The 27,640-nt window shown below is 35.5% G+C and overlaps 2 protein-coding genes across 4 annotated transcripts in view; one reads left to right on the top strand and one right to left on the bottom strand.

Annotated features, from left to right (window-relative positions):
• Positions 1–27,366, top strand: part of LOC150098598 (pyrroline-5-carboxylate reductase 1, mitochondrial-like) — a 72,594-nt gene extending 45,228 nt beyond the window's left edge. For both annotated transcript variants that reach the window (XM_090404797.1, XM_090404798.1), the window contains exons 3-6: positions 1,975–2,154; positions 4,595–4,807; positions 14,842–14,934; positions 24,489–27,366. In XM_090404797.1, the coding sequence (XP_090260923.1) occupies positions 1,975–2,154; positions 4,595–4,807; positions 14,842–14,934; positions 24,489–24,683 (681 nt within the window). In that variant the 3' untranslated portion in view covers positions 24,684–27,366. The remainder of the gene's footprint in view (positions 1–1,974; positions 2,155–4,594; positions 4,808–14,841; positions 14,935–24,488) is intronic.
• LOC150098597 (aspartate dehydrogenase domain-containing protein-like) overlaps positions 25,064–27,640 on the bottom strand; it is a 117,946-nt gene continuing 115,369 nt past the window's right edge. For both annotated transcript variants that reach the window (XM_090404796.1, XM_090404795.1), the window contains exons 7-8: positions 27,487–27,544; positions 25,064–25,323 (exon numbers count right to left, since the gene is read on the bottom strand). In XM_090404796.1, coding sequence (XP_090260922.1) covers positions 27,507–27,544 — 38 coding nt within the window. In that variant the 3' untranslated portion in view covers positions 25,064–25,323; positions 27,487–27,506. The remainder of the gene's footprint in view (positions 25,324–27,486; positions 27,545–27,640) is intronic.

Raw genomic sequence — 27,640 nt, 5'->3', positions numbered from 1 at the left:
TCATGGATAGATGTTTGACTGAGAGTATCAGCATTAAATTTTGCAAGAAGGAAAAAAGTATTTCAGTCAGCCTGGTCCATTTTTCATATTGGCATCCATGTAGGAGGAAATGGTTCATATGAAAACATTTTGCAAATAGCAGGAAAATTATCACTTCCATAGATGTTGTCTTTGACATCCCACATGAGCAGTGGAAAAATGGCAGGAGAGCAGATTTTAAGATCAATTGCAGAATTGAGCAGGTAGGCATATGGAAAAAAGTTTTGAGTATATTATTCAAAAGAGAGAGAGATGTCGTTATTGTCAAGGATTCATTCAGTGATATGACTTCGTCCATTTGTGTTGGCACTACTACACAGAGCATTGTGCCCATTGCGGTTACCCATAAGAAGTATGGGTTCAGGCAGTTGCAAAATAAGGTTATCAAGATCAATTTAATTTAACACAGCATCTGTAGTAAACAATAACCAGCACCACCACAGCAGGCCTTGGGTCCCATGGACCATGGTAAGAGACTTACTGCAACACTGTTGATCTTTGCAGACAAGCTTACTAACCGACTGATCCTGGCTGGACTATCCAGGACCAGCCATCTTGCCTAAGCAGAGGCCAAAGTAGTGCAAGACTAGATCCCCTTTCCAGATGTCTATGGGTTGCATTGCACAGCAAACATGGTGGCAAGGCATTGGATCTCAGTGATAGTGGTCTGGAAGAAAGGAAAGTAAAAACGACTCAGGAGAGCAAAAAAAAAGAAGGATGAAAAGGACCAGTACCATTACTGGTAGGTCTCCTCCACCACGAACAGGTGTTTCACAGGGAGGAGAGGTTGAAAGATAAAGTGATAATTAGGGAAGGCATTAAGGGTGGAATTTCAAGAAAGCTAACTTGGAGGGTATGATACGAAAATTAAGTATTAACCAGGAAAGGCTCATTAGAAATAACAGCAAAATGAGGGTTACTGAAGAACATCTTGCTTAATTTAGTGTCTTTTTTTTTTTTTAAGTTTATCTCAAAAAGTAAATTTCATAATAAATCTGGAAGCATAATCAACTTTCAAGGAAATACATTGTTAAAAAAAACTAAGGCTATAGAAAGATTATTGTACTTGACAAGAAATTATATTACTGTTTAATCCTTTTCCCAAGTATAAACAAAGTTTGTGAGTGAGGTATCATCACATTTAGTCTACTTGTATACAGAAGCTGTTGACTTCACATCAGTTGCTTCGGTATCCCACAATACAAAACACTTCCTTCCAGATGTATATATTGCTGTGCACCATGAGAAGTTTGATCATAGCATCAGAGGATATCTGATGGTGACTGAGATGTTATCCTTACTTCTAGATGGTGAGGGTAATTTAAGTGGTCTTGATCTGGATGGAAAGAGTAGGGTGTGGCAGTATCAAAGAGAAAGGTATTTATGTAGAATTTCTCCTCTCAATATTTAGTGGAGAAAATAATTAGGAGATAATAGATAATAACTAAATTTATTTAGCAGTTATAATTATTCAGCCAACATCATCTTCATAGGCATACCAGCAGAAAGGCAAACACAAATTGACAAGTTCCATCACTGCACCCCCCCCCCCCATAGGTGCAGTGATAGAATCTTGCCAAAGGTCTCAAAAATGATGGTCTCCCAAATTTTTAATAATGTATCAAAATTGGCTGCATCACATCACCAAAAATCTGGGAGACCTTCAGCAAAATTCCATCCCTGCATCCATAGAGGATACTGGTTAGGACTGTGGAGCCTGTTGAATCAGAGGTTTAATAATAATGTGTATAAGAGATAAACAATTTTAACAAGAGGAAAGTAAACTGGTGAGAATTTTCCTCCAACATATTCTCTGGATTCAACTAATGCACATATAAAACATAAATTCTATATAATTTTATCTGTATATTTTCTAATTTTTTTATTTGAATTACTACTTAAATTACTATTATTATTCTATTATTTAAATTTTAGACAGATGGATGCCGGACAACATTTGAAAATTCTCATGTCATACAGAACTCACAAGTAGTGATAATTGCTGTTAAACCTCCAGTAGTTCCAAAAGTGCTGACTGATGTTGCTCCATATGTCACACCAAATCACCTACTAATTTCTGTAGCTCTTGGAATTCCTATTAGGTATTTAGAACAGGTAAGGCTTTGAAGTTTTATGGATGAATACTGTCAGAGTTTTTCTTTAGGAAATTTTGTTCCATTATTTTTTTTGTTTATTTATTAATAGTTGAGAAATGTTAAAAGAGTAGCAATGTCCAATTGTTTACCTATCTATCAAGAGGAATGAAATGAATAAAGAGCAAAATTAAGCTAGCACTATGAAAAATATGTTATAGAAGACATAAGGGATAACTTATAGACAGTGAATAGTTATACAGGAATATGTAAGAAAAGAGGAAGCACCATATGAGAGGAGATAAGCCATTAAAAATAAAAACTAACAAAATGGTCTAAGAATTACTGTTTCCCAAATATTGGAAAGTTTCACACAACCAATATTATTGAAGATATGGCTGATTTTTTTTAAAATCTTCTGCTGCTTCCATAAAAAGTATGTCATATTTGTATTTACTGGTTATTTTCCATTTGCTATGTAAGATATCCAAACCTAATTTGGTGATGATACCTTACTGACAGTAGCCTGACTGCCCTTAACTGTGGTGGCACAAGGCATCAGGAACTGAGGGAGCAGGGGGCACTGTTTTTTTTTTTTTTTTTTTTTTTTTAGAAAAGCTGATAAGGGTAATTATTCTTATTATTATTAGTAGTAGTGGTATTACATGACACCTCCAAGTAATCCAAAAAACTCATTGTGGGAGGGCACTCTACTCTGCTACACACATCTCACCATCTCCTCTACTACTTAAATCTTCAACTACACACAATTACCATCAACACCATCTACTGCCCACTGCCACCACCACTAGTATATATTGTCTCTAAATTGCATGTGTTCTCTTGGCTGATTTCCCTGTATCCTGGCTGAAAAACCTGAGTTTCCAGGATAAAAAAAAAACCCTGCTACCTGTATGAGATCAGCTAACTCATCTTCAATTGTAAAAGCCCATATAAAGGTTCCTCTCGTCATGACGAGAATCGAATTCAGGTCTTTTCCAGTCATAAGGTGCAATATCCCTTTGTTCTTCCAATTGTGCTACAGAGGCACCTGTTTCAAAATTAATTTCAAAACTTCTTATTTTCATTACAGTCACTCACCTTTATGTATACTCAAGCGGATTCTTCACTCAAGGCATTTTCTTGGATGTAAAGAGTCAGAGAAACTAGAAGTATTAGGGTGGAGATCAGGACAACAGTTTCTCCAAATATTTTAAAGCCAAATCTATTCAAGTGCAAAAGTACAGTTTCTTCTGCATATTGAAATCATTGCATATAAACTCATTTAGAATCATGGCCTTTTTTCTTAGCTCATTCTGCAACAACAAGCTAACAATCTTTACTCTTCCAATATTTCTTTCAAGTCCTTCCTCATGCCATACTTATCACCTTACAAGTCCTTACTAATACATGAGGACTTACTAATACATATCTCTTCTCCACTTGCTCTAAGATAGTTTTGGACAATTCATGCAATTTATTTTCTATGATTCAGTAGATTTCTATTATCTCAATTGTTTAAAGTGCAGTATGTTCATTTGGACTATTAAAAGTTAATGATCCACAAGTTATACACATATACATAAGACTGTCAACTTTTTAGTAATATATATTACTAAAAAGTTACCGCTAAAGCTCGAAAGCCGTTAATGTGCACATTACCTAGCTAATCTGCAGATTAACTGATTTGCTCCGTTAACGTGCGGAATCAAGTTTTCCGCATTTTACCTAGGTAATGTGCACATTAATGACTTCCGTATCGTTAAAGTTCAAAAGTTTGTTTCTCCCTCTCCCTCCACTTTTAGTTTGGTTTCGCCAGTGTCATATGTTTTGCAAATTCATTTCCTTAATTGTAATAATATTTTAAACCGTTTGATTCTTTGTATTATAGTTTTTTAATTGATTGATGATTGATTCTATCAACTAATTTGTTGATAGTTTGATTGTATTAACTTGATTCTTTAGATATCAAAAAATAAATAAATAACATTATGTTAATTTAAGCGTACAGAAACGTTGCTGTTGTTCCAGCAAAGATCTTATTTTCACTTTAACGAATGCCTAGTAGGTAATGTGCAGATTATCTAGGTAATTTGAGAAATGAAACAATTTTCGGCACTTTAACGGATCACCCTAGTTAATCTGCACAATACCTAGATAATCTGTAGAATAACTGATTTCTGCACTTTAGCGGTAACATATACATAATAAACATGCTATACAATGTTATTTTTCTTAATGAAATGATTAAAAGAAGTGAAAATTCAAGCCAATTTTTATATATATAATAAATTAAGTGTAATAAGTTCTTACTTCTACAGAATTTAACTTTTATAAGAGATAATTTTATAAGACCTAAAATGACCATGTTATTTGCATTTTAATAAAACTTTTTTAACAAATGTTAGAAATAACAGATATTTGTTTGTAAATAGAATAAAATGCAGTTTTGCTTCTTGCAGATGCTTCCACCAAGAAGTCGAGTTATTCGTGTGATGCCAAACACTCCTGCTCTAGTACGTGAAGGTGCATCTGTCTTTGCTTGTGGTACAGCTACTCAAGATGGAGACAGGGATATAACAAAGAAATTATTCACAAGTGTTGGATTATGCGAAGAAATTCCGGAAACTTTAATTGATGCCGTGACAGGTCTCAGTGGTAGTGGTCCTGCATATGTAAGTAATAATGCTAAACTCTACATGAAGCATTTATTTTATAGTATTCCACACTCATGAATGGTTGAAAAATAATACTATGTAATAGCAAAAGTATGCAAAAAGTTGAGAGTGAGGCAAAATGTAGGTAAGAATAATTGTAGATTCTCGTAGACAGGCTTATACGTTGGTTATGCATTACTAAATCACTTAAGGAATAGAACAACGTAGATATGTATATAAATTAAATTACACTTTAATAAATATTTCCGATATTTTGGCAACATCACGTTGCCATTTTCAAAAGGAACTTGCAAAAAAAGGCACGTGAACGTAGGCAATACAACACAGTAACTGAGAATGAAGCTATTATCCTCCTAAAAGTCCTGATGGTGCCCTCTACTGGGCTAAGTAGGTGTTCTTGGCCGTTGGGCTGAAGGTCTGCTGATGTAAGCCTCCCAAATTTGGGGCAGTTGCATACAACCAAATTTGTTGAGGTTTGGAGAGTTTCTTAGGGCTGAGGCTGATTCCATAAATAGTCTTTCGAATTTGTATTTGCTACGGTGTATTACTGTAGCTTTCTTCCACCGTATTTTGTGGCGTGTATCCAGAGCATGGTCTGCAAGACCAGAATGGCTGTACTTGTGAAAGCAGATGTAGTCCTTGCGTTCAGAAATTCTGATATTCGCTGTCCTTCCTGTTTGGCCAAAGTAAGACAGTTTACAACTGCAAGGGACCTGGTATATGCCAGATAGGTCTAGGGGAAGTGGTTGGTCTTTGGTGGAGCGGATAAAGGATGCAAATTTTCTGTAAGGCCTATAACAGGAGGCCAGGTCATGTTTTTTTAAGATTTTGGTAATTTTTTCTGAGGTGCCTCGGATGTAAGGAATGGTGATGGATTTAGAGTAATCCTTGTTGTGGAAGGGGGCTGTGGTTTGTAGGTTTTAATATTTTTTTTTGATTTTTTTTGGGGGAGGTAGCCATTGGCTGAGAAAGTGTTGAGGATGTGATTTAGTTCAGTGTTTAGGGCCATGTCGTTAGAACAGATTAGTTTAGCCCTGTTGTATAGTGTTTTCACCACTCCATATTGTTGTGAGAGGGGGTGGTGGGATTGTTGGTGAATGTATCTGCCTGTATGGGTGGGTTGTACTTAACCAAAAGGACTACACAGGTAAGCTTAATGCTCTTCTATTAGATCGGGCTACTTACCTTCCTATCGAATACAATCCCACCAACTCACAAATTAGAAAACTTCACAGGCTCCTTAAGAAAGTCACTTCTTGGCCTGTAGAAGTTACCAACAGATTAAAGCCGTTTAACTCTATACCCCCCCCCCTGTATTTACAGACTCCCAAAAATACATAAAGAAAATGTGCCATTACGTCCCATAGTGGATGGCATTGATTCCCCCACATACAAATTAGCTAAACATTTGGCCAAAAAGCTCACACACTATACTGGCAACACACCATCACACATAAAAAAACTCAGCCCACTTCAAGGCCAGCATAGAAAACCTTACACTCCAATACTGACATAATGGTCAGCTTTGACTTCTCCTTATTCACAAATGTCCCGCTCAAGGAAACTTTAGAGCTAATCCAAGCTAAATTTTCTCCCGATACCTCAGCCCTATTTCAGTTCACAACGAACTCAGGCTATTTCGTTTGGTAGGGAAAATTCTATAAACAAATAGAGGGGACAGCCATGGATTCGCCACTCTCCCCACCCTTGGCCAATTTCTTTATGGAGACCTTTGAAGAAAAAGCCTTAGCCTCTGCGCCACAAAAACCAACCACATGGCTTCGCTGCATTGATGATGTGTTCGCTATTTGGCCACATGGCTCTGAAACACTCGTCTCCTTCTTAACACACTTAAACAACCAACACCCCAGAATCAAGTTCACCCTGGAAAAAGAGGAAAACAACAGCCTCCCTTTCCTAGACACACTAGTCCCCCACCAGCCTGATGAAACCTTGGTTTTCTCAGTTTATAGAAAACCCACCCATACAAGCAGATACATTCACCAACAATCCCCCCCCACACACACACACAACAATATAGAGTGGTGAAAAGACTATACAACTAAACTAATCTGTTCTAATAACACGGCCCTAAACACTGAACTAAATCACATCCTCAACACTCTTAGCCAATGGCTACCCCCCCAAAAAAAATCCAAAAAATATTAAAACCTACAAACCACAGCCCCCTTCCACAACAAGGATTACTCTAAATCCATCAGCATTCCCTACATCCGAGGCACCTCGGAAAAAATTACCAAAATCTGAAAAAAACATGACCGGCCTATTATAGGCCTTACAGAAAATTGGCATCCCTTATCCGCTCCACCAAAGACCAACCACTTCCCCTAGACCTATCTGGCATATACCAGGTCCCTTGCAGTTGTAAACTGTCTTACTTTGGCCAAACAGGAAGGACAGCGAATATCAGAATTTCTGAACACAAGGACTACATCTGCTTTCACAAGTACAGCCATTCTGGTCTTGCAGACCATGCTCTGGATACACGCCACAAAATACGGTGGAAGAAAGCTACAGTAATACACCGTAGCAAATACAAATTCGAAAGACTATTTATGGAATCAGCCTCAGCCCTAAGAAACTCTCCAAACCTCAACAAATTTGGTTGTATGCGACTGCCCCAAGTTTGGGAGGCTTACATCAGCAGACCTTCAGCCCAACGGCCAAGAACACCTACTTAGCCCAGTAGAGGGCACCATCAGGACTTTTAGGAGAATAATAGCTTCATTCTCAGTTACTGTGTTGTATTGCCTACGTGCACATGCCTTTTTTTGTAAGTTCCTTTTGAAAATGGCAATGTAACATTGCTGAAATATCGGAAATATTTATTAAAGTGTAAAAGTGTAATTTAATTTATATTCGTATATACGTTGTTCAATTCCTTAAGTGATTTAGTAATAATTGTAGATAGCAGTTTGAAAGCAGTATGTTTTAAAGGAGGGTAAGTCAAGTGTAGTATTTATGCCTGGGGGAGGTATTAAGAATGTACATACTGAGAGCATGAACAAAATGAATGAGAAAGTGTTTGTTGGAAGTACAATATATTCAATAGAATGTAATGATAGATTGAAGAATAAGAACAAAAGAGCAAAAAGTTTTTTGAGGTAGACCAGCTGGTGAGCAAGGAAGTATGAATGTTGGTAAAGTGAGGGAATGCAAGCAAATGCAACTGACACAATGCAAAAGTTGTAAATAAAGCTGATGAAACTGAGAGATGAGTGCAGAAAGATCAAGTGAAAGACAGTATGAAAAAAAAAAAGAGATAATGAATGATTTTAGAATAGCACTGTATGAGGATCACGTTATTGGAGGAAAGAACACATAAGATTTGTTTTCTGGAAGGGATGGATAGGATGAGATGAGCAGGAAGTTTGGGGAATTGGATACAAAGAATTAATGAGCAGAACAGTTAATGGTAGTTGGAACAAATGATCCAAATGGAAAAATGTGAAAATGTAATTATTATATACAATGTATAGCATTTCAGTTTGTCACCAAAGAATGTCATGCCCTAGACTTCTTTAGAAGACTAGAACTAATTTGTGGGCTATTTTATTCTGCACATCTTTTACATTCTCACATGTGGATTTCCTCTGAGCAGTCCATCATCCATCTCTCCTATATAACAAATAGGCGTAGAATATCTTATAGATGCTCAGTTTCTTCAAACGCAGAAGTGGAAACTTGGTGATTGTGAAAGTGAAGATGCTCTGTTGGAGGGGGGGGGGAGGCCAAGTGATGTTGTGTTCACTATAAAGGCTATTCTGTTTGCCACTTTTTTTTTTTTTTAGACAGTATAATGATGCCACATGATGTAATTTTGATTTTCTTGACTATCTGAATCCTACCTAGGTGCCTGTTGTACTTCAGATCATAACATTTTTTACTAGGATCTCTCTCTGGTATTTAAGATCTCTTGGTTCCTCTTCTTCTTCTAATCACTTTACTATACAAGTGCTTAAGTACATGCTTAAGATTCTGATGATACATTTTAGGATGTGGTATGTTGCTACCTGCTTATCTGGATTTGATTTCTTCTTTCATACCAGCATAAGGAAGTTTATTTGTTATGCTGCTATAACTTTAATAAAGATATTCCATAAAGCAGCCTCTGAAGTATTAAGATATCAGAAGACCATTGAGGAGAGTTGAAGATAATAGCATAGTAGATAAAGTCTGCCTAGATATGAAAGCTGTGAGTCGAAATAACAAGCAAAGATGATAATGGTGTATAAGAAGGGAACAGTTTGTGAATGTGTGAATGAATTTGAAGGGTTGATACAACTGTATGAAAGTAGTGGATTGCATTTGAATGGGTTTAGTATAAGTCAGCTAGAGAGAGAGAGAGCAGTGGAAGATACGAGTGAATGAGAGATCTGAGGAAGTACAAGGACATATGAAAGAGTAGGCAAACAAGATAGATGAGACTGAAGGAGTGGCTGTGAATAAACAGTGACAGACTAAAAAGAGAGAGAAACTAGTGGGAGAAGTGATGCAAGATTAAAGGAATGTGCATGATGACAAGAAATTATATATCTCTAGAAGGGACATGGAACACAAATGAATTATCCATCACTGCCATCAAATTCCTGATATGTACATTCCAAGGATGTACATGATACTATGATAGTAATAATGTAAACAAAAGTTTACATTATTACTAACTTCCTATTTACAATTTACCACCAAATTCGTCTATCTGTCAAGACTCCAATAATGTCAGATCTTATATTTCAGTCTTCTGAAGCACTTCTACCTACATCAATCCACCTAGATTTTGGTCTTCCTCTTGCTCTTTTTTTACTGGCATCACAACCATCTCTTTTGCTAACCTTTCCTTTCCCATTCTGTTTAAGTGACCATACCACCTTAGATTAGCTCTTCTCACATATTCCTGAATGTTAACAACAACATCAAGTTTAGTTCTGATATATTCATTTTTAATATGATTCTGGCACTGATGTTATATGCTCCCTTCCCTAACTTTTTTCAGACCTCTCATGTCTATAGTCTCTAGTCTTTGATCAGTTGTTTTATTTCTAATCCACCTTTCAGATTCATAAATTAAAATTGAACACTGTCTTGTAAGCTAGTTTAGTGTTTTGGCTAATTTATTTAGCCAAAACACTAAACTAGCTTATTCTCTTATTTCATATAAATTTATTCATTTGACTTTATGAAATGTAATTATTATATACAATGTACAGCATTTCAGTTTGTCACCAAAGAATGTCATGCCCTAGACTTCTTTGGAAGACTAGACCTAATTTGTGGGCTATTTTATTCTGCACATCTTTTACATTCTCACATGTGGATTTCCTCTGAGCAGTCCATCATCCATCTCTCCTATAACAAATAGGCATAGAATATCTTATAGATGCTCAGTTTCTTCAAAGGCAGAAGTGGAAACTTGGTGATTGTGAAAGTGAAGATACTCTGTTGGAGGGAGGGGGAGGCCAAGTGATGTTGTGTTCACTATAAAGGCTATTCTGTTTGCCACTTTTTTTTTTTTTTTTTAGACAGTATAATGATGCCACATGATGTAATTTTGATTTTCTTGACTATCTGAATCCTACCTAGGTGCCTGTTGTACTTCAGATCATAACATTTTTTACTAGGATCTCTCTCTGGTATTTAAGATCTCTTGGTTCCTCTTCTTCTTCTTCTAATCACTTTACTATACAAGTGCTTAAGTACATGCTTAAGATTCTGATGATACATTTTAGGATGTGTCATTTTGCTACCTGCTTATCTGGATTTGATTTCTTCTTTCATACCAGCATAAGGAAGTTTATTTGTTATGCTGCTATAACTTTATAACTTTAATAAAGATATTCCATAAAGCAGCCTCTGAAGTATTTAGAAAGAGGAATAAAATATTAAAAAGAAAAACATTAAAAATATGGAACACAGATGATCTAGAAAATGCAATAAAAGAAAAACAAATGGCATACAAATCACTTTCAAAAACATACAAAGGAATCAGAAAAAGTATACAGAAACAAAATATAGCTAAAATATAGCTAAAACCATAGTAAAGAAAGCTCACCAAAATTCCTGGGACAGATTTATTAATAAAATAGAAGATAAGACATAGCCATTTCTCTAGTTAAAATATTAAGGAAATTAAACAGCGAAGAAAGATATTCAGCACAAACATACAAGAGAACAATGGATATATAGTGATGAGAGCAAGAACGGTCAATGCGTTTAAGGAGTAGTATGATAGACTTTGTGTTTCCTAGGAGGGAACTCCCTCAATGAGTCTTGATAGACTTGTGTTTCTTAGAAAGGACCTCCCGCGATGAGTCTTTTGACTCCATGGAGGCCTGAATAATAATAATAATAATAAAATTATAAGAATTTATGGTATGACCAAATTTAATAACAAAAAATAATAATGAAGAAATCAGTACTGATAAACAATCAATAAAATTGGAAGAACTAAAAAGAAGCAATAAAGGTCTCAATAAATAGAAAATCAACCAGATTAGATGACATAAATACAGAGCTTTGGAAATATGGCAGAGAATATTTACATCACAGATTCTCAAAATTAATAAATAACTGTTAGAGGAAATGTGAGGTTCCATTAGATTAGTTAAAAGCTAAGGAGACAGAGATGATTGTGATAATTACAGAGGAATAAGTTTATTAAAGACAGGTTACAACATTAACAGTAAAATCCTGAATAAAAGACTTAGAAATATTACAAACAATTTACTCACAAAAGAACATAATGGTTTCAGACATAGAAGATAATGTATAGACAATATTTATGTGTTAAAAGAAATTATTGAAAAAAAAAAAAGATGAGAATTTAATTTAGAGACTCAATATGGCCTTTATGGATTATGAGAATGCTTTTCATAAAATACACAGAAAAAACTATGGAATATAATGAAAAAACAAGGATATTGTTAGATCTTGAATGACTCTATCAAGAATAGAACTGTTCCATTCAAGATTTAACAAGAGAACAATATCAAGAAAAAGCACACTTGTACTCTTGGCAAAGCAGACATAATATGTGAAGATGCAGATATTAACTTTGCTTAAAAGGAAATTAATATATAAAAGAAGAGGTTGAATCTTAAATTAAAATGAAATCGAAGGAGGAAATAAATATTAAATTGTACTATGTTTAAGGTTATTGTCTAAAATAGATGGAATCTTAATTTGTCAAAAAACATCAATCCTAAACTATGCCATGTATAAAGTTGTGTATCATCGTGCGAACGAAAGTTCAAAGGTTGCAGTTTGACCACCAAAGATGATGTAACGAGCAATGAGTAGGCATTCGTGGAAGGTGCAAGAAATTCGCATTCCCCGAAAAGAGCAATGCACGTACAGCAAGGAGGTGACGTCACTCGGTGACAGCAAATGAGAGAGCTTCATAGAGTGCGGTTTAAAACAGATTCACATCGTTGAGAGGTCTTTTTTTTTTTGCTTCCTGTTACGTTTTTCTCCTGATTCCTATAGTGTTCCCCGGTCACGTGTGCCCTCCCCGTGGGTCTCCTGCTCGAAGTTCTCAAGCGGATCAGCATGCCTGATATCCAACAAGACGTGTGAAGACTGCAAAGTGGCAGCGTGTTTCCCCTTGCTGAGCGACGCGAATCGAAGAAAATATAGAACGAGATAATGGCAGTGTTCGAGTTTTAGACCGTCTGTGTGGATCTAACTGATGAGAAAGCAGCAAAGGATTCCTTTGAAGGTAAATCGTGTTAGAAGCGGCAACGTGAAAAGTTCATAAGCCCAGAAGAAACAAGTGGCTAATTCGGGACAAGCACGTGATTCCCATGTGGCAGCAATCCATCATACTGAGGGACAATCTATAACAAAGAACAGATGGAAGGATCGAGAAATCATCTAACAAGGTGGTAATGTACAAATCTTCCCTTTTATCTATTAGTGACGAAGGTGTAAAATGAACAGAGTTTAGAAAAGAAGAGAGAGAGAGATTTTTGAGACAGTTTCCTGTGTTATGTTAATCGAATTGGACTGGTAGTCTACGTTCATAAGTTGTCTAGACTAAGTTTAATGTGTGTGGGTCATTAGTAGCAGTAATCTAGTTTAATACCGACATCCATGTTTGGAATATAGATGAACATAAGATTCTCAGAGTGTGTTTGAATAGTCTGTCTGTTTGATTATTATTACCCTGCTTTACTTGTATTTTAGTATTAACCTTGATTTGCTTGATTATATGTGTTGTTTAAATTGTAATGTTCTTAGATAAATAATAAATATGTTTTCCCATGTATACCTGAGTTTGTCTGGGTAAGAGATTGAATTTTACCACTCACGAAAATATCGAACCTATGTTTAGAGAAAAAAAGGGGAAGTTAAGATTGTCAAGGCCATGACTGTATACTGAGAACTCAATCTACCTAACTACTTAATCTATATAAGGTATTACTTGAATTCTGGGAAAGTTTCTTCAGATAAGAATTTCTATCCTAGAGTTCTGACTGGTGCAGCATAAACAAATAAATTTCGTCAGAGCTCGAAGAGAGAAACAGCCCCAGAAAGTCAGTTTAGAAGCCAGATTGCAGTAGGCACAAGGAGAACAATAGAGGTAAAAATATTTAAGAAAACAACGACGTAATAATATTCATTACATTTGGAACAAGCTATACAAAGTTTATATAAATATACAAAAATACAGTTACAGTTAGGTAATAAATTAACAGAAGAGACTGAAATAAATTAGGGTATCAGACAGGGATGTAACTTATCTCCAACTCTATTCAAAATATATATATATATGTAGATAGATAGATTGAGCAGATTGTTAAAATATGGAAAACAACAATAAAAACAAAGCATCCAAGTTAACCAGAAGAACTGTGATCAATATAATGCTGTATGCAGATGATCACATTTTATTATAAGACAATGATCGTCAAAAATCACTTTATGAATTAAACAAAATAAGCCAACAATTTAAAAATCTCACAAAAGAAAAAAAATGTCATGGTATTTACATGTCAAGATCATGTTAGATCAAAAATGTTACAAATAATAAAATAATAGAAAACAGGTGATATAAATAGAACTATTTAGGCTGCATAATAACATATCTTTAAAAAAAATTAAAAAAAGGTATAGATGAAAAAATAAAGAAATTTCAGAAAATCAGTGGAACAATTAAAAGGACACTGAATAAAAAAAACAAGAAACTCAACCAAAATTGTACAAAGTAATGGCCTCTCCCACTCAATTATATAGTTCAGAAACATAGACTTAAAAAGAAAGATGAAAGTAAAATATGAGCTGCAGAGATAAGATTTTTAAGAATAAAAGGATGCACAGAATTGGACCATATAAGAAATGAAGACATCAGAAAAGAACTAGATATTTATAATTTATATGAAAAGATCAAGGAATATAGAAATGAAAAGAACATCTATTTAGGATGGAAAGATATTGGCCACTAAAATAAGTGGATAGATATAAACTAAAGAGAGAGAGAGTGAAAGATCAGTGGCAAATGGAAAGACCAGTGAAGCCAGAGGCAAATGCCTGATCCTTGAAGAGAAGAAGGTTTATTCTGACTCAAATCAGAGATTAAGAGACAAGTATAGGAGAAACTTGTTGTCTTCCAATTCAAGTGTAAATCTTTTTTCTGTGATCTAAAATCACTTAAGCAGGAAGAATCCAACCAGCTGTTCTTTGAATACCTATGTGTATATTTTTGCATCAACTCCATACTAGAAGCTCACTTAGTGCCATGTGCAGGTGAAAAGTGATCCCAATTAAAAAAAATGAATACATTGCAAAGATAAGTTACCTGTTATAGGTTCAGATTTTTTGTGAAAGTGATTATCTTTAAAAAAACTTAAAAAAATAGTAAGCTAACTAATATTACTTAGTAGATACTGTTACATGCTGCCTATTAATACATATATACTATATGTCAAGTATAATGTAACATACTAATTTGCTGCATATTTGGAGTAGAAATGGCTTTCATATCTTATTATTCATATTTTATTTTGTTTTAACAGATGTATATCGCCATAGAAGCTCTTGCCGATGGTGGGGTCAAAATGGGACTTCCTCGTGATCTTGCATTAAAGTTGGCAGCACAAACATTATTGGTAAATATTTTATTCTTTTTTACTAGCTTTTCCCTTAAGTAAATAATTACAGAAATTATATAGTCATCATCATTTCTTGAAACATATCCTCTAATCCAATACAAAAAAGTAGCATTATTAATTGTCAGGTCTCCAGTTTTAATAAGTCTCACTCCCAACTGCTTCATATAGATTGGAGATGCAGAAACAGCAGTCCTTTGAAAACTCTATGAGCAGAGCAATTTAAAAAATACTTTAAAAAAAAAAGCTGTTATAAAATAGTCTTACTGTTTTTTTTTTGGTGTGGGTGGGAAGAGGTATCTCCATAAAATCAAAACGATTATACATATAATGCCACATCTGTCACTGACAAAGTCACACCCACAAACCATCTCTGGTAATCATCTCTAATCCTAACATCCTTACTAACCACATTCCTCCATTACTTCCAGTGGTGCATTCCCCCCATGTATTGAAAAATTTCTTCTCCATCTATCTCAGAAAATTACTGAAAAAGTAGTAGCCTCAGGGCTGTACTTACACTTTTCCCAAGACAGGCCGGGCCCAAAGCACTAGAATGCTTTGGGGGTCACCTTTTATTATTATTATTACGGGTATCTCCATGGAGTCAGTAGACTCATCGCAGGAGACCCTAACTAGCAAAACAATATCTGTCATATCTCTTCTTGAATTCATTTACAGACGAAGAGCTCACAACTAAGTCAGGCAATGAATTCCACTCATTCACCACCCTCCAGGCAAAAAACCTTGTTCTGACACCTTTGTTAACCACACTCTTCTTTAATTTCCAGAGATGACCTCTTGTTCTTCCATCACTATCACACAGCTGAAACATTTCCCCTGCATCAATCCTATAAAAACCTTTTAGTAATTTGAATGTTTCTATCATATCCCCTCTTCTTCGCCTATCAACCAATCTCTGCAATCCACAAGCTCTCAATCTACCAATGTAGGGAGCATTTTTTATATCACTCACCAACTTGGTCACTCTTCTCTGAACCCTCTCCACAGCCTCCTCATCTCCAAGTAATCCAGGTGACCAGACCTGAGCACAGTAATCCAAATGTGGAAGTATCAATGCTTTATAAAGGGGAATAATAACCTCTTTATCTCTGGATGTCAGTGTGTTCCTCAACAACCAAGTAATCCTATGTGCAATCTTGGACACCTTAGCAATGTGTCCTCTGAACTTCATCTCCCTATCTACCAATACCCCTAAGTCCCTAGCCTCATCAATCTCTTGGAGTACCTTTCCATCGATGTAGTACACAGCTGGTAATCTTTTAATCCCAAAATGCATGACTTTACACTTTTCCACATTGAACTGACATCCATTTTCTTTTGCCCATTTTACCAGCTTATTTAAATCCTCCTGCAAACTTTCAACATCAGCTTGATTTTTTATTGCACTACACAACTTTGCATCATCAGCAAACAACTGAATATCTCCCTTTAAGCCGTTTCCTATATCATTTATATACAAATTAAACAACATTGGCCCAAGCACAGAGCCCTGAGGCACACCACTGGTCACCTGCCTCATTCTGGACTCGGCTCCTCCATACACCACCTTATGGTACCTCTCCCTGAGCCATTCTCCTATCCATATCACCAATTTAATATCCATTTCCATCTGCTCCAATTTGCGTAACAGTGTTCTATGGGGTATCCTGTCAAAAGCCTTAGCAAAATCCAGAAGTACCACTGTGTAGCCAGTTCCTTTGTCCAACTCAGATGTTATTCTATTATGAATAGTTAATAGATTGCTAAGGCAGGATCTACCTTTAACAAAACCATGTTGGCCTCTATAGAGTATCATATCCTGATCCACCCATTCTTGAATTTTGTCTTTAACCAACTTTTCCAATACTTTTACCACTACTCCTGAGATGGTGATTGGTCTGTAATTCAATACCGCAGTTTTAGAGCCACCCTTATGCAAAGGAACCACTTTGCCTAACTTCCACTCCCTAGGGACCATACCAGAGTTCAAACTTAAGTTAAATATCCAGGTGAGAGGGGTTGACAATTCATTTGCACATTCACGCAACACCCGAGCTGATATTCCATCTAAGCCTACCGCAGTGTTTGCATTTAAGTTTTGCAATATATTTAATACCTCTGATTCTTTAGCTTCAATTCTCACATTAGGTATTGCTGTAGGTATAGAGATATCCTCACTTGGGTGATAGACTTTTGAAAAGTGATCACTCAGTAACTCGACTATTACATCTGATTTTGTCACCTCAATACCATCAGCACCCACTAAGGTTATCCTTCCAAAGTCATTCTTCCTCTTACTTGCCACATAGTGGAAGAACTCTTTGGGATTACCCTTGATCTCTTTGGCTAAGGTCTTCTCATAATCTGATTTAGCTTTTCTTACTATGCTGGTAACCTTCCTAGCTTGAGCCTTGTACTGCTCATGGGTGTCCTGATCGCCTTTCTCCTTGTAAATTCTCCATAACATTTTATTTTTTTGCAGTTCAAGCTTGATACTACTGCTCATCCATCTAATGCCTGCCTTGTTTGACCTCCTAACCATGGGGACACAATCTGATATTGCTTTCCTCAGATACCCGCTGATTTTATCCCAAGCACTGCTAACATCTTTCCCTTGCAATATGTTCTGCCATGGGATGGCTGCAAGCTCACTACGAAGCTTGTTATAATTGCCTAACCTGTAGTTCCGTACATACCCCTTCTTAATAGAAAAATCTCCAGATTTTGCAACCTCCCAAGTCAATACCACATGATCGCTTTCACCAACTGGAGGTAACGAGGACACCTTACTTATGCATATAACCTCTGAACCAATAACCAGGTCCAACACTCTCACACCACGTGTCCCTTCAGTTACGTGCTGTTTCAAGTAATTATCTCGTAGAAGATGTATGAATTCCATTTCCTTTTTGCTACGTGATATTTCCTCCTTCCAATTGATATCACCGTAATTAAAATCCCCCATAATAATCACCAAGCCTTCACTCATTGCACTAAGTTGCTGATGCATGAATTCAATATCTCCCCCCGTACTCCCTGGCCTATAGCAGCATCCAACTGTATATTTGGTTGCGTTGGTCACTATTTCGCACCAGACTGCCTCAAATGAACTCTCATTCACATGTCTATCATCATGATATACTACTTTCTTTGGCTGCAACACATCAGCTATCATCAACAGTACTCCTCCTCCTGTTCTATCTTCTCTATCCTCCCTGAAAATACTGTACCCATCACATTCAATTCCAGTGACCACATCTTCTGCTGACAGCCAAGTTTCACTAATGCCTACAACTTTTGGTGAGATTTCACTGACTAATGCCAAAAATTCTTCTCTCTTATTTCGAATGCTTCTAGCATTGGTATACAAAAATTGCAGATTCCCTCTAGATCTTGTACCGGCTTTAGAACTGATATATAAGTCACTAACTACCATAGTCCTATGCCGATTTTTATCCCCTCTCTTCTGCAATTTATTCAGCCTATAAGGATCAATAAATACACAATCAGTGCTAAAGTTTCTCTCTCTTACACTCAACCTTTTCAATATTAGTTTCCCTGCCCAATAACTTCAACCTGTTCAGAAAACAATAACTTCTTCAATCACCTAACCTTCATTGTTTAGGCACTTAAGGCCCTGATTTTTGGGACCCCCAGCTGGAGCCTTGTGTGCCTGTGCATAAGTATGGCGCTGAGTAACTTATGTTTCTATTATATCTTGTCTTTTCTACTTAACAACAATTAAACTGTTTTTATAAGTAACATCCAACACACTTATCATCATATTGGTCACCTGTCTCTATATCTTCTCCATCACTTCCTCATGTCTATTATAATGAAGGCCATAATTATCCACACCAGCTATCATACCTTCTCTTAAATTCATTTACACTAGATGCACTCACCACTTCTAGCAATCTGTTCCACTCATCCACTGCTCTGTGAGAGAAAGATCTAGCTCTTATCCCTTTCTTAACTGAACACACGCTTAACTCTAACTTCCATATAACAAAAAAATTTCATCACACAATATCTATAACAACCATTTGGTAATTTATCTCTATCATATCATCCCTCTTTTTCCTGTTTAGTAGTGTCTGAGTACATGTACTCTCAATTTGTTCTCATGATCTATATTCCATAATCCAGATATAATCTTTGTAACTCTTCTTTGCATACTTTCTACAGCTCCTTTATCCCATCCAAAGTCAAGAGACAATCTATGCACAATAGTGGTGCAGTCATATCAAGGCCTTGTAAAGAGACATAATGACTTCTTTATCCTTAGATGTCAAGATTCCCAGCCTCATCAGTTTCTTGTAGCAAAATCCCACCAATATAATATATCATTGGGAATCTCATCATGCCTGTGCACAGCTTTATACTTTGTAACACTGAATTGATAGCTATTACCATTTGCACACATTTCTAGACTATTCAAATTATTCTCTAAGTACCAGATATCAGTAGTAGCTCTGACTGCCCTGGCTATTGCATCATTATCGGCAAACAATTGAACAACTCCTGTCATATTCTCACCAATATAATTAATGTATAGTTTAAACAAACAGCCAAGGGCTGATCCCTGAGGTACACCACAGGTCTCTCTCTCTCTTTCTCTGCTGGTCAACCACCCAATTATCCAAGTCAGTTGCTTATACATCATATTCTCCAGTTTATGCAACAGCTTTTTGTGTGATAAAAACCACATGAAAGGCTGTGGTATTCTATCACAAAAATATTCACAGCCTTTGTGTGGCATTTTATCGCATGAAAGAATACTACACAAAAGGTTGTATCACTTCTGTTTCATTCCCTTTATCCAACTCAACTGTAATGTTATTATAAAATTTGGGCAAATTGCTGAAATATGACCTCCCTTTAGTAAAGCCATGCGATTCCTTACAAAGTAGAGCTTGTCTGTCAACCCATTTCTGTATATAAGTTCTTACCAACTTCTCTAAAATCTTCACCAATAATCAAGTGATACTGATAGGTCAGTAGTTAGACATCAGTTTTTGCACCACCCTCGTACAATGGAACTATCATATATTCTTTCCATTCTTGTGGTTTCTTTCCTGAGCTGAGACTCAAGTTAACAAGCATGTCAAGGGCTCAGTCAATTGAGCTGAATATTTCTGTGGTGCATGTGCCGATATTCCATCTGTTCTTATCCAAGTTATGCAAAAGCTCTTGAACCTCCATCTCATGCAACTCTACCTCTTCATCCAAAGTAGTAGTAGTGTGTGTGCCATGTTACATTCTTGGATGACAGACCTTGGTAAAGTGATCAGTCATTATTTGAACAATCTTATCAGCTCATTCTTACACAATGCTGCCATCTGAATTCAGAGCAGTTATTCTTCAACATTCTTTTTTTTAATTTTTTACTGATTTAGCTTTCTGTATAATACTCTTAATTTTTTGGCCTATGCTTTATATATTTCATAACTCCTCTCACTTTTATTCTCACAATACTACTTCCATGTCATTTTCTTCTTATGGATCTCTTGCTTACTAAGCTTGCACATACATTTTACTCCCACTTTATTTGTTCTCCAGGGGACACATTCAGATACTGCCCTAATTTAAGCACCTTTTCAAAGCTTCCTAGGCATTGCTGCTATATTTCCCAATTCAGTAACTGATATCATGGGACCAAAGATAGGATTCTTGTGAGTTGGTCATAATTTAGTACTAGTACTGGTCATAATGTAGAACTATCATCTGCAAAGTTGTGGATGGGATGAATGGTTATTGTGAACTGGTCATTTATGTAAAGGAGATAGAGAGTAGGTTGATAGGACAGAACCTTCATGCACTTCAGCATTGGTGATGAAGCTTGAAGAGAGGGAGCCAGATACCCAGTTACAGTGCGTTACAGGGAGACCAAAGGATGGTAATTTGTTTAGCAGGCCTCGATACCACACATGGTCGAAAGCTTTGGAAATGTCAAGGGCGACAGCACATTTCTTCAAACCTTTCCCAGTGGTGGGTGATATAAGCTACAAGGTCAGCTGTGGATCTTGAATAGCAGAATCCGTACTGGTGGTCATTGATTAATTTGTGGGCCTCTAAATAGTTGAAGAGTTGGCTATGTTTTGCAGTTTTATAGTTTTCTGATGACTTTTTGTTGAAAAACTATAGGAGTCATACAATGCTTGGATTCCGGTATAGTAGGAGGTGATTTCCCATGGTCACCTATGCAGGAGGTTGAGAAAAAAAGAGTGATATCAGGAGGTCAGCTTTATCTTTGGATGAAATGGCAGTGGTGCCATCAGGATGAGACAAAAGTGGAAGTGCAGTAGAGCAGAAGTTATGTCCAATGGCCTTAGCAAACAACCAGAAGGCACAGCTTCCATTTGGATAGGTGGCGAGTTTTCTGCTGGTGACCTTTATGAAATCGGATTTGGATCTACTGATGGCTGATTTTCATATTTTGCATGCTTTGGGATAGGCAGCATATGAAGCTGGAGTTCTTATGCAAGCCACATACAGTAAGCTGAATTTTTTTTTTTTCTTTGCTTGCTTTGACACATTTTCAGTTGAACCGGGGCTTGGAAAGTGGATGTGGGTTATGGGTTGAATGGGGAACGAAGGCCTTCATACCAGTGAGAATAATTTCTGTAACTTATTAAAAGCAGGTGTTGGGGTCGGGTGAGTGGAAGCAATAGTCAGAAAGGAGGAGTAGAAATTCCAGAGGTCATCCCAATTGGCTCCTTTGCAGTGCAAGAGGATGTAAGGTCTGGAGTGGTTGGAGCAGGGTCATTCTGTGAGAGAGGAGACATATGAAATTGTGGTCTGTTGTCAGGAGGAGAGGTGACCTCTACGGTGTATCTGGAAGGATAACTGGTCAAAAAGAGATCCAGAGTATTTGGAGAGTGAAGGGCGTTATCAGGGATTTCAGTAGATAGATGTACAGTTTTGTGTTAGTTCATTACTTATAGCAAAGACTTCTGCTTCTCATCCTACTTGGTTTGGTGGTGTTTGAGTAGGGGAGCCAGTCGGAATTGTTGACATTGAGGTTGCCCAGGAAGATACCTCACTGCCAGCCTGGTTGGCATATCTGCTCTCCAGCCAAAAGGCTGCGGGTTCAAATCCTGTCATGGACATGGATGTTTGTGATTGTGACTAATGTCAGCATCACAGCAACAAACCTTTCTGTTCACACCAACGACTGGGAATTCACGAGCTGCTAGAAATACACCCTACGTTTTATAGGACTCTCATTTGTACGTATCTCACAAATGAGGCATATGGTACAGCACCCTCTATCAGTGAAAATTTGAACTAAAATTTTCCCCAATTTGCATGAATTATTGAAATATTTACAAATTTATGGGATACCCTGTATCTTTTACCAATATTTATGCAGAAATGTAGAATATTTGTTATAATTAAAAATATTAGCAAATTTCTAAACAAAATAGCATCTGATAGCAATTTCTACATGAAACCAGCATTTTCAGCAGTTTGTTAAGAACTTTGATGCATTTAATTTCAGTAAACATTGCACAAATATTTAAATATATATACACAGTACCATCGATAGGGTGTAGTATAGAGACAGCCTGCCTCACGATACGGCTTAATAAGGGCTCTCTCGTTCAGCCATACTGTGGTAGGTGGCATTGCTACATAAGCAGGGATTGTTAGTGTAGCAAGTGCAGAAAGAAGTTTTTCCAAGTTTAAACCGATTAAAAATTATTTGCGAACAGCAATGACCCAAGAAAGATTGGTTGGCCTAGCAACTATACTGATAGAGGCAGACATAGCTTATAATTTAAATCTAGAAGAGCTTATAAACAGTTTTATTGTGCGATATCCCCGTAGAGCAAACATTTAATTAATATTATTATGTAATCGTTTTGTATTAATGTTTTTCTTGTAAGAAAAACAAAATAGCAATTGGAGATTTTCTTATATTTTTGTCTTATAATCCATTAGGGGCGATATTTAATTGTTTGCCTCAGGGCATGATCTAATCTGGCGACGGTCCTGTGTATATATATATATATATTATTAACATACATAACTCTGTAGATTTGGTAAATCCATTTTCAGAGGTCTTACTCGATTGCCAACATATTCATTATCTTATTCTTAAAATCATTCTCATTCTTCATTCACATCTAGCAGTGCATTCCACTCACCACTCTCTAGTGCTTTTTTTTCTGGCATAATGCACTGGAATGGTGTTCTGGCACCTATTTCTTTTTACAGTTTTTTCAATTTTTGAAAAGTAATTTTTGAAATAATGTTTGCGCATGCCATTAGCATCTACGTTTGTGGCTTTACTTCAGGAAAAAGCTCCAAAAAATAATCCTCCTATTGACCCCAAAACATTCTATACCAAATTGAAAGAGTTAATTGAAAAAAAGGTTGCTTGATAGCGAAGATGTTGAGCTCGCACTTTGGGTTCATGTGCTTAACCAAAAACATTGGCCTGAAGATATTGATGCTCAGCTAACATTCAGAGAGGCGGAAATTAGAGCTTCATTGAAGACTAGAACAGTTTCGGCACTTTTATTCATCAAACTTGTTGGACCACCTTTAAGGCTTTTCGATCCTTCAAAGTATGTTGATCTGTGGTTACTCAGAGGACGACATTCGGCCTTAGATATTAAGAGCAAAGAAAGGAGTCGAGATGATTTGTTCGAGAATTGGACAAAACTTTGGAAAACACTATGAATTTCTCTTAAATTATATAATGTTTTTACAAATTTACTTTTATATTTGGTCTTTGGTTGTATATTTTAATTTGTTTGTTTAATTTTACATTTGATCATGTCTCAAATAAAAAATAGTGAAGATAAATTATATTTAATTCATTTATGCAACTCTGTGACAGCAACGGCTGCTTTATATTTCATTTAAATTAAGATTTGAATATCGTTTTCTTTAATAAAAAGCTTAACAAGATGTGAGTTCTGGCACCTTTTTTTCTAGGAAAAAATGCACTGTCACTCTCCATATAAAAAAAAATCTACTCCTTATCCCCTTACTTGCCTCACAGTTAGTGGCAAAACAGTCACATTCTTAATTGAGACTCCCTTCTGACACTATGGTCAAATCTAACACACTTTGACCTAGTACTTCTTCTTAGTACTTCCAGAGCTGGCATTTCTTTTTTTCTTGATTTCTCTATTCTATGAATAATCCTCTACATTAATCTGGTACACCCCCCCCCCCCAGGAACTTAAAGGGTTGCTGTCACATTAACTCTCTTTTATGTATACACCAAGCTCTGCAATTTACAAATTTACATTCTATGAAAATTTTATCATAGCTTGCATAACTTAGTCCTTATACATGCATTAGTTGTTGTTATTATTATTACATGAGCATCTACATCAAGTCTGAAGATTAATCTTAAAGGCCTATACTAACCATTATTTACAACAATACCTATCACATGCTTCTTGAACTCATTCAGTAACAAAGCACTCATCCCTAAATCCTCTCCAAGTGAAAATTAAATGATCAGTGTCCAGGTGTGGTCTGATTAAGGACTTATACAATGGTCTAAATTATACAATTTTTAATTACAGGGTGCTGCCAAAATGGTTTTACACACTGGACGTCATCCTGGTGCGTTAAAGGATGATGTTTGTTCTCCTGCAGGCTCCTCAATTCAAGCTGTATATCAATTAGAAAAATCAGGGTTGAGAGCTACACTCATGGATGCTGTGCAAGCAGCTACATTACGCTCGAAAGAGACAGGATTGAGAGAAAAGGAACATTAACTATATGTACATATAGATTATATCTAATTAAATCTTTTTAAAAATTTTATAGCAAGTTTAATATGCATGTCATGATGTATCCAAAAAATAATTTTAGTAAATAAGTTAACTTCACTATGTCTGAGCAATATATGCTGCATGTCATTTCATGAAGATGTCTGCATTTATTTTAGTTAATTGTAACACCTTTTTTTTTTTTTTTTTTCCCCACCCAGAGGTTTTAAGTATATTATACTTGGCAAGATTCTTATAATTCTTGTTTCGAGTATTATAAATTTTGAAACCTTATAAGAAGTTAAGTTTAATTCCATTACTCCTAAAATGACCCACAAAAAGTCTTGTTAAAACTATTCCAAATCCAGAATATAGTAATAAATACATTATGTGATCATATAGCATTTTTAATTGAACATGAGAAATATGACTTCTGCCATCAATATCATAGGTCTAACTCTCATAGATGAGCCTTCAGTAATGCTGAAAGTAATTTGGAAAGTAACTCTCACCCTAATCTAGCATTATATATATTTGTGCATTATTATGGGATACAAAGAACATCTTGATGTAAAGTCAGCTGCACTCTAGATACATGTACCTTAGTAATGAAGACACTTCCTGTATGAACTTTTGTTTGCTTGCTCTAGAATAAAATAGGAATATAATGTAAAGTAGAATATAATGTCTTGTCAACTATCATGCAAGTTATTTCAGCTGAGTAATATAAAATTAATACAAAACAATCACAAAAAAAAAACTCACGCAGAGAGTTAATTTAAAAAAAAATAATAATAACAAATTTTACCATAATTTGACATATCACTGAAGTGGTTAAGCAATGAATAGGAGAGGTAACTGCAAGGAAACTGAAGTTTCAATTTCTTTAGATTCTTATTTTTATATTTGTTCTGTTTTATTTTTTTAATCTGAATCTCAAAGAAGGTTGCAAAACTTTTGTGGGGAGGATAGCATCATGGGTGAGTTTATGTTAGAAACCTAACATGGAACTTTTTTGAGCCATTTCAGGTGTCAGATATGGAACTTTTTCAAGGCTGCAATAAGTAGGGTCATTGTCTTACACTCGATAATGAAATTCATCTTCCACCTACAGACATTCATAAACTTTCAGATATGTTATTCACTGGACCAACTAAGCTGGTATATGGTTTATATTTACTTATTGAGAAATGACAATATAAAACTTACATGAAATGATTTATAAAAAATAAATAAATCCACTACTTCCTTTTATTCTTCTATAGGAGTAGGCAAGGCTGTTTTAGCCTATTTAACTTCTGGAGACTAAGAAGAGCAGAGACTATGGACAGCAGCCAATGACCCAAGACTATCATTAATTATAAATGCCATCTGATGAAGAGACAGTTGACAAGTGTCACCATCTTGTGGTCACTAATTCTAACACTATATTTTTATTGTCTGATATTATATGAATTCTATATTCAATTTTCTTGAGTTTATTGGACAAAAAATCCAAGTTTCCAGGAGAAAATCCCACTTGCCTGTGCCAGAGATCGACTAACTCAGGATACAGTTGAAGAATGGCTTAGAACAAGTTCCTCTAGTCGACGACTAAAATGGAACTTATTTTTCTTCAGGCAGTCTAGTGCTGTGGATGCAAATACTACTTCTGCTGAGCTAATTAATTAATAAAATTTTCACCCAACTATCAAGAACATCATAAATACAATTTAAAACTGGAATATAGGCACAACTACATATAAATGAAGTTTCAACTATGGAAGCATCACACTAAAACATGAATAATGTAGAACAACACAGTTCAATCTATGATGAAGTCCTAACAGTGCTAAAACCATTGTTCAATGCTGCTCTTCATTATTCATGTTTAACTGCTCACATTTTTGAATCTTCGGTGATATTGTTTGTGCCTTTATTCCATTTTTAAATTATACTGAAGAAAGTAATTGATACTTGGATAAAAAAGTTTATATGAAATAAATTATTTCATGTCAGTTTATGGTTGTTATTTCTTTTTAAAGGTTTAAAGTTATATCAACTTTCTGCAGTAGTAAGGTAAAATAAAAACTAACAGAAAAGAAAAACAGAAGGTACTACTTGATTTGCAACCAATAAATGGTTGTAAATCCATTTTTTCTACAAAAGTTTTACTTTTGGAATCACTTCTCCCCCACAAAATAATTGCTCCAAAGTGAAAAATTCTCTATTGTATAACTCTTAAAATTTAGCATGCAGCCTTATGCACTTTTATGCCTTCAGGTTCTGTTAGTTTGATATAACACTGTAACATATAATTTCATATTGTTTTGTAGCATTTAAATAATTTAAGCAGAAAAAGTTATACAACTCAAAACTTCAACAGCCTGACAGATTTAGTAAAAACTTAACTGATACATTTCATTAAACTTTGTGAAAACAACAGTTGTCTGACTAAAACTATTTTGAGGAAATTTTCCCAGTCCTTAATGTTGATGATAATCAGATGGAGTAATCCAAGTAGCTGTTCATGCATTTTTCATTAATGTTCCAAAATGTGTACTGTGCACTTTTAACAAGTGATATTTAACTTGCTTATAGACTAGTGGCTATTGCTATATAGTATAATACCTCCTGTTGCCTTGGAATACATCCCAAAGATTTTTGTATTAAAATGTTAGGCAGGTTTAGTAAAATATTTTTGTAATAATTTGTGTCTGTGAATTATTTTCCATAAACTTTGAGCATATTTGTTAAATATATGAAAAAAAATTCATCTAATTTTAAATGATTTTTATTAATTTACCGTATTTCAATTATTGATATTTACCAGTATGAATATTTTAAAGATCAGCATAGATGAATTCCTGGTCCTTTTCCTTGGGCACCTATATATTTCAAAAGAAATAAGAAAACACACTGGTATTAAAAAAAAATGTTTGGAACCAGTTTATAGCATTTATGAAGATTCTTTTTTTTTTTGT

This window comes from Typopeltis vanoorti, chromosome 15 (genome assembly GCF_054136105.1).
Source record: "Typopeltis vanoorti isolate ZY-2024b chromosome 15, IOZ_Tvanoo_1.0, whole genome shotgun sequence".
In the NCBI taxonomy this organism is placed as follows: domain Eukaryota; kingdom Metazoa; phylum Arthropoda; class Arachnida; order Uropygi; family Thelyphonidae; genus Typopeltis; species Typopeltis vanoorti.
The sequence above is the reverse complement of the archived record's forward strand: the minus strand, read 5'-3'. Positions and strand labels throughout refer to the sequence as shown.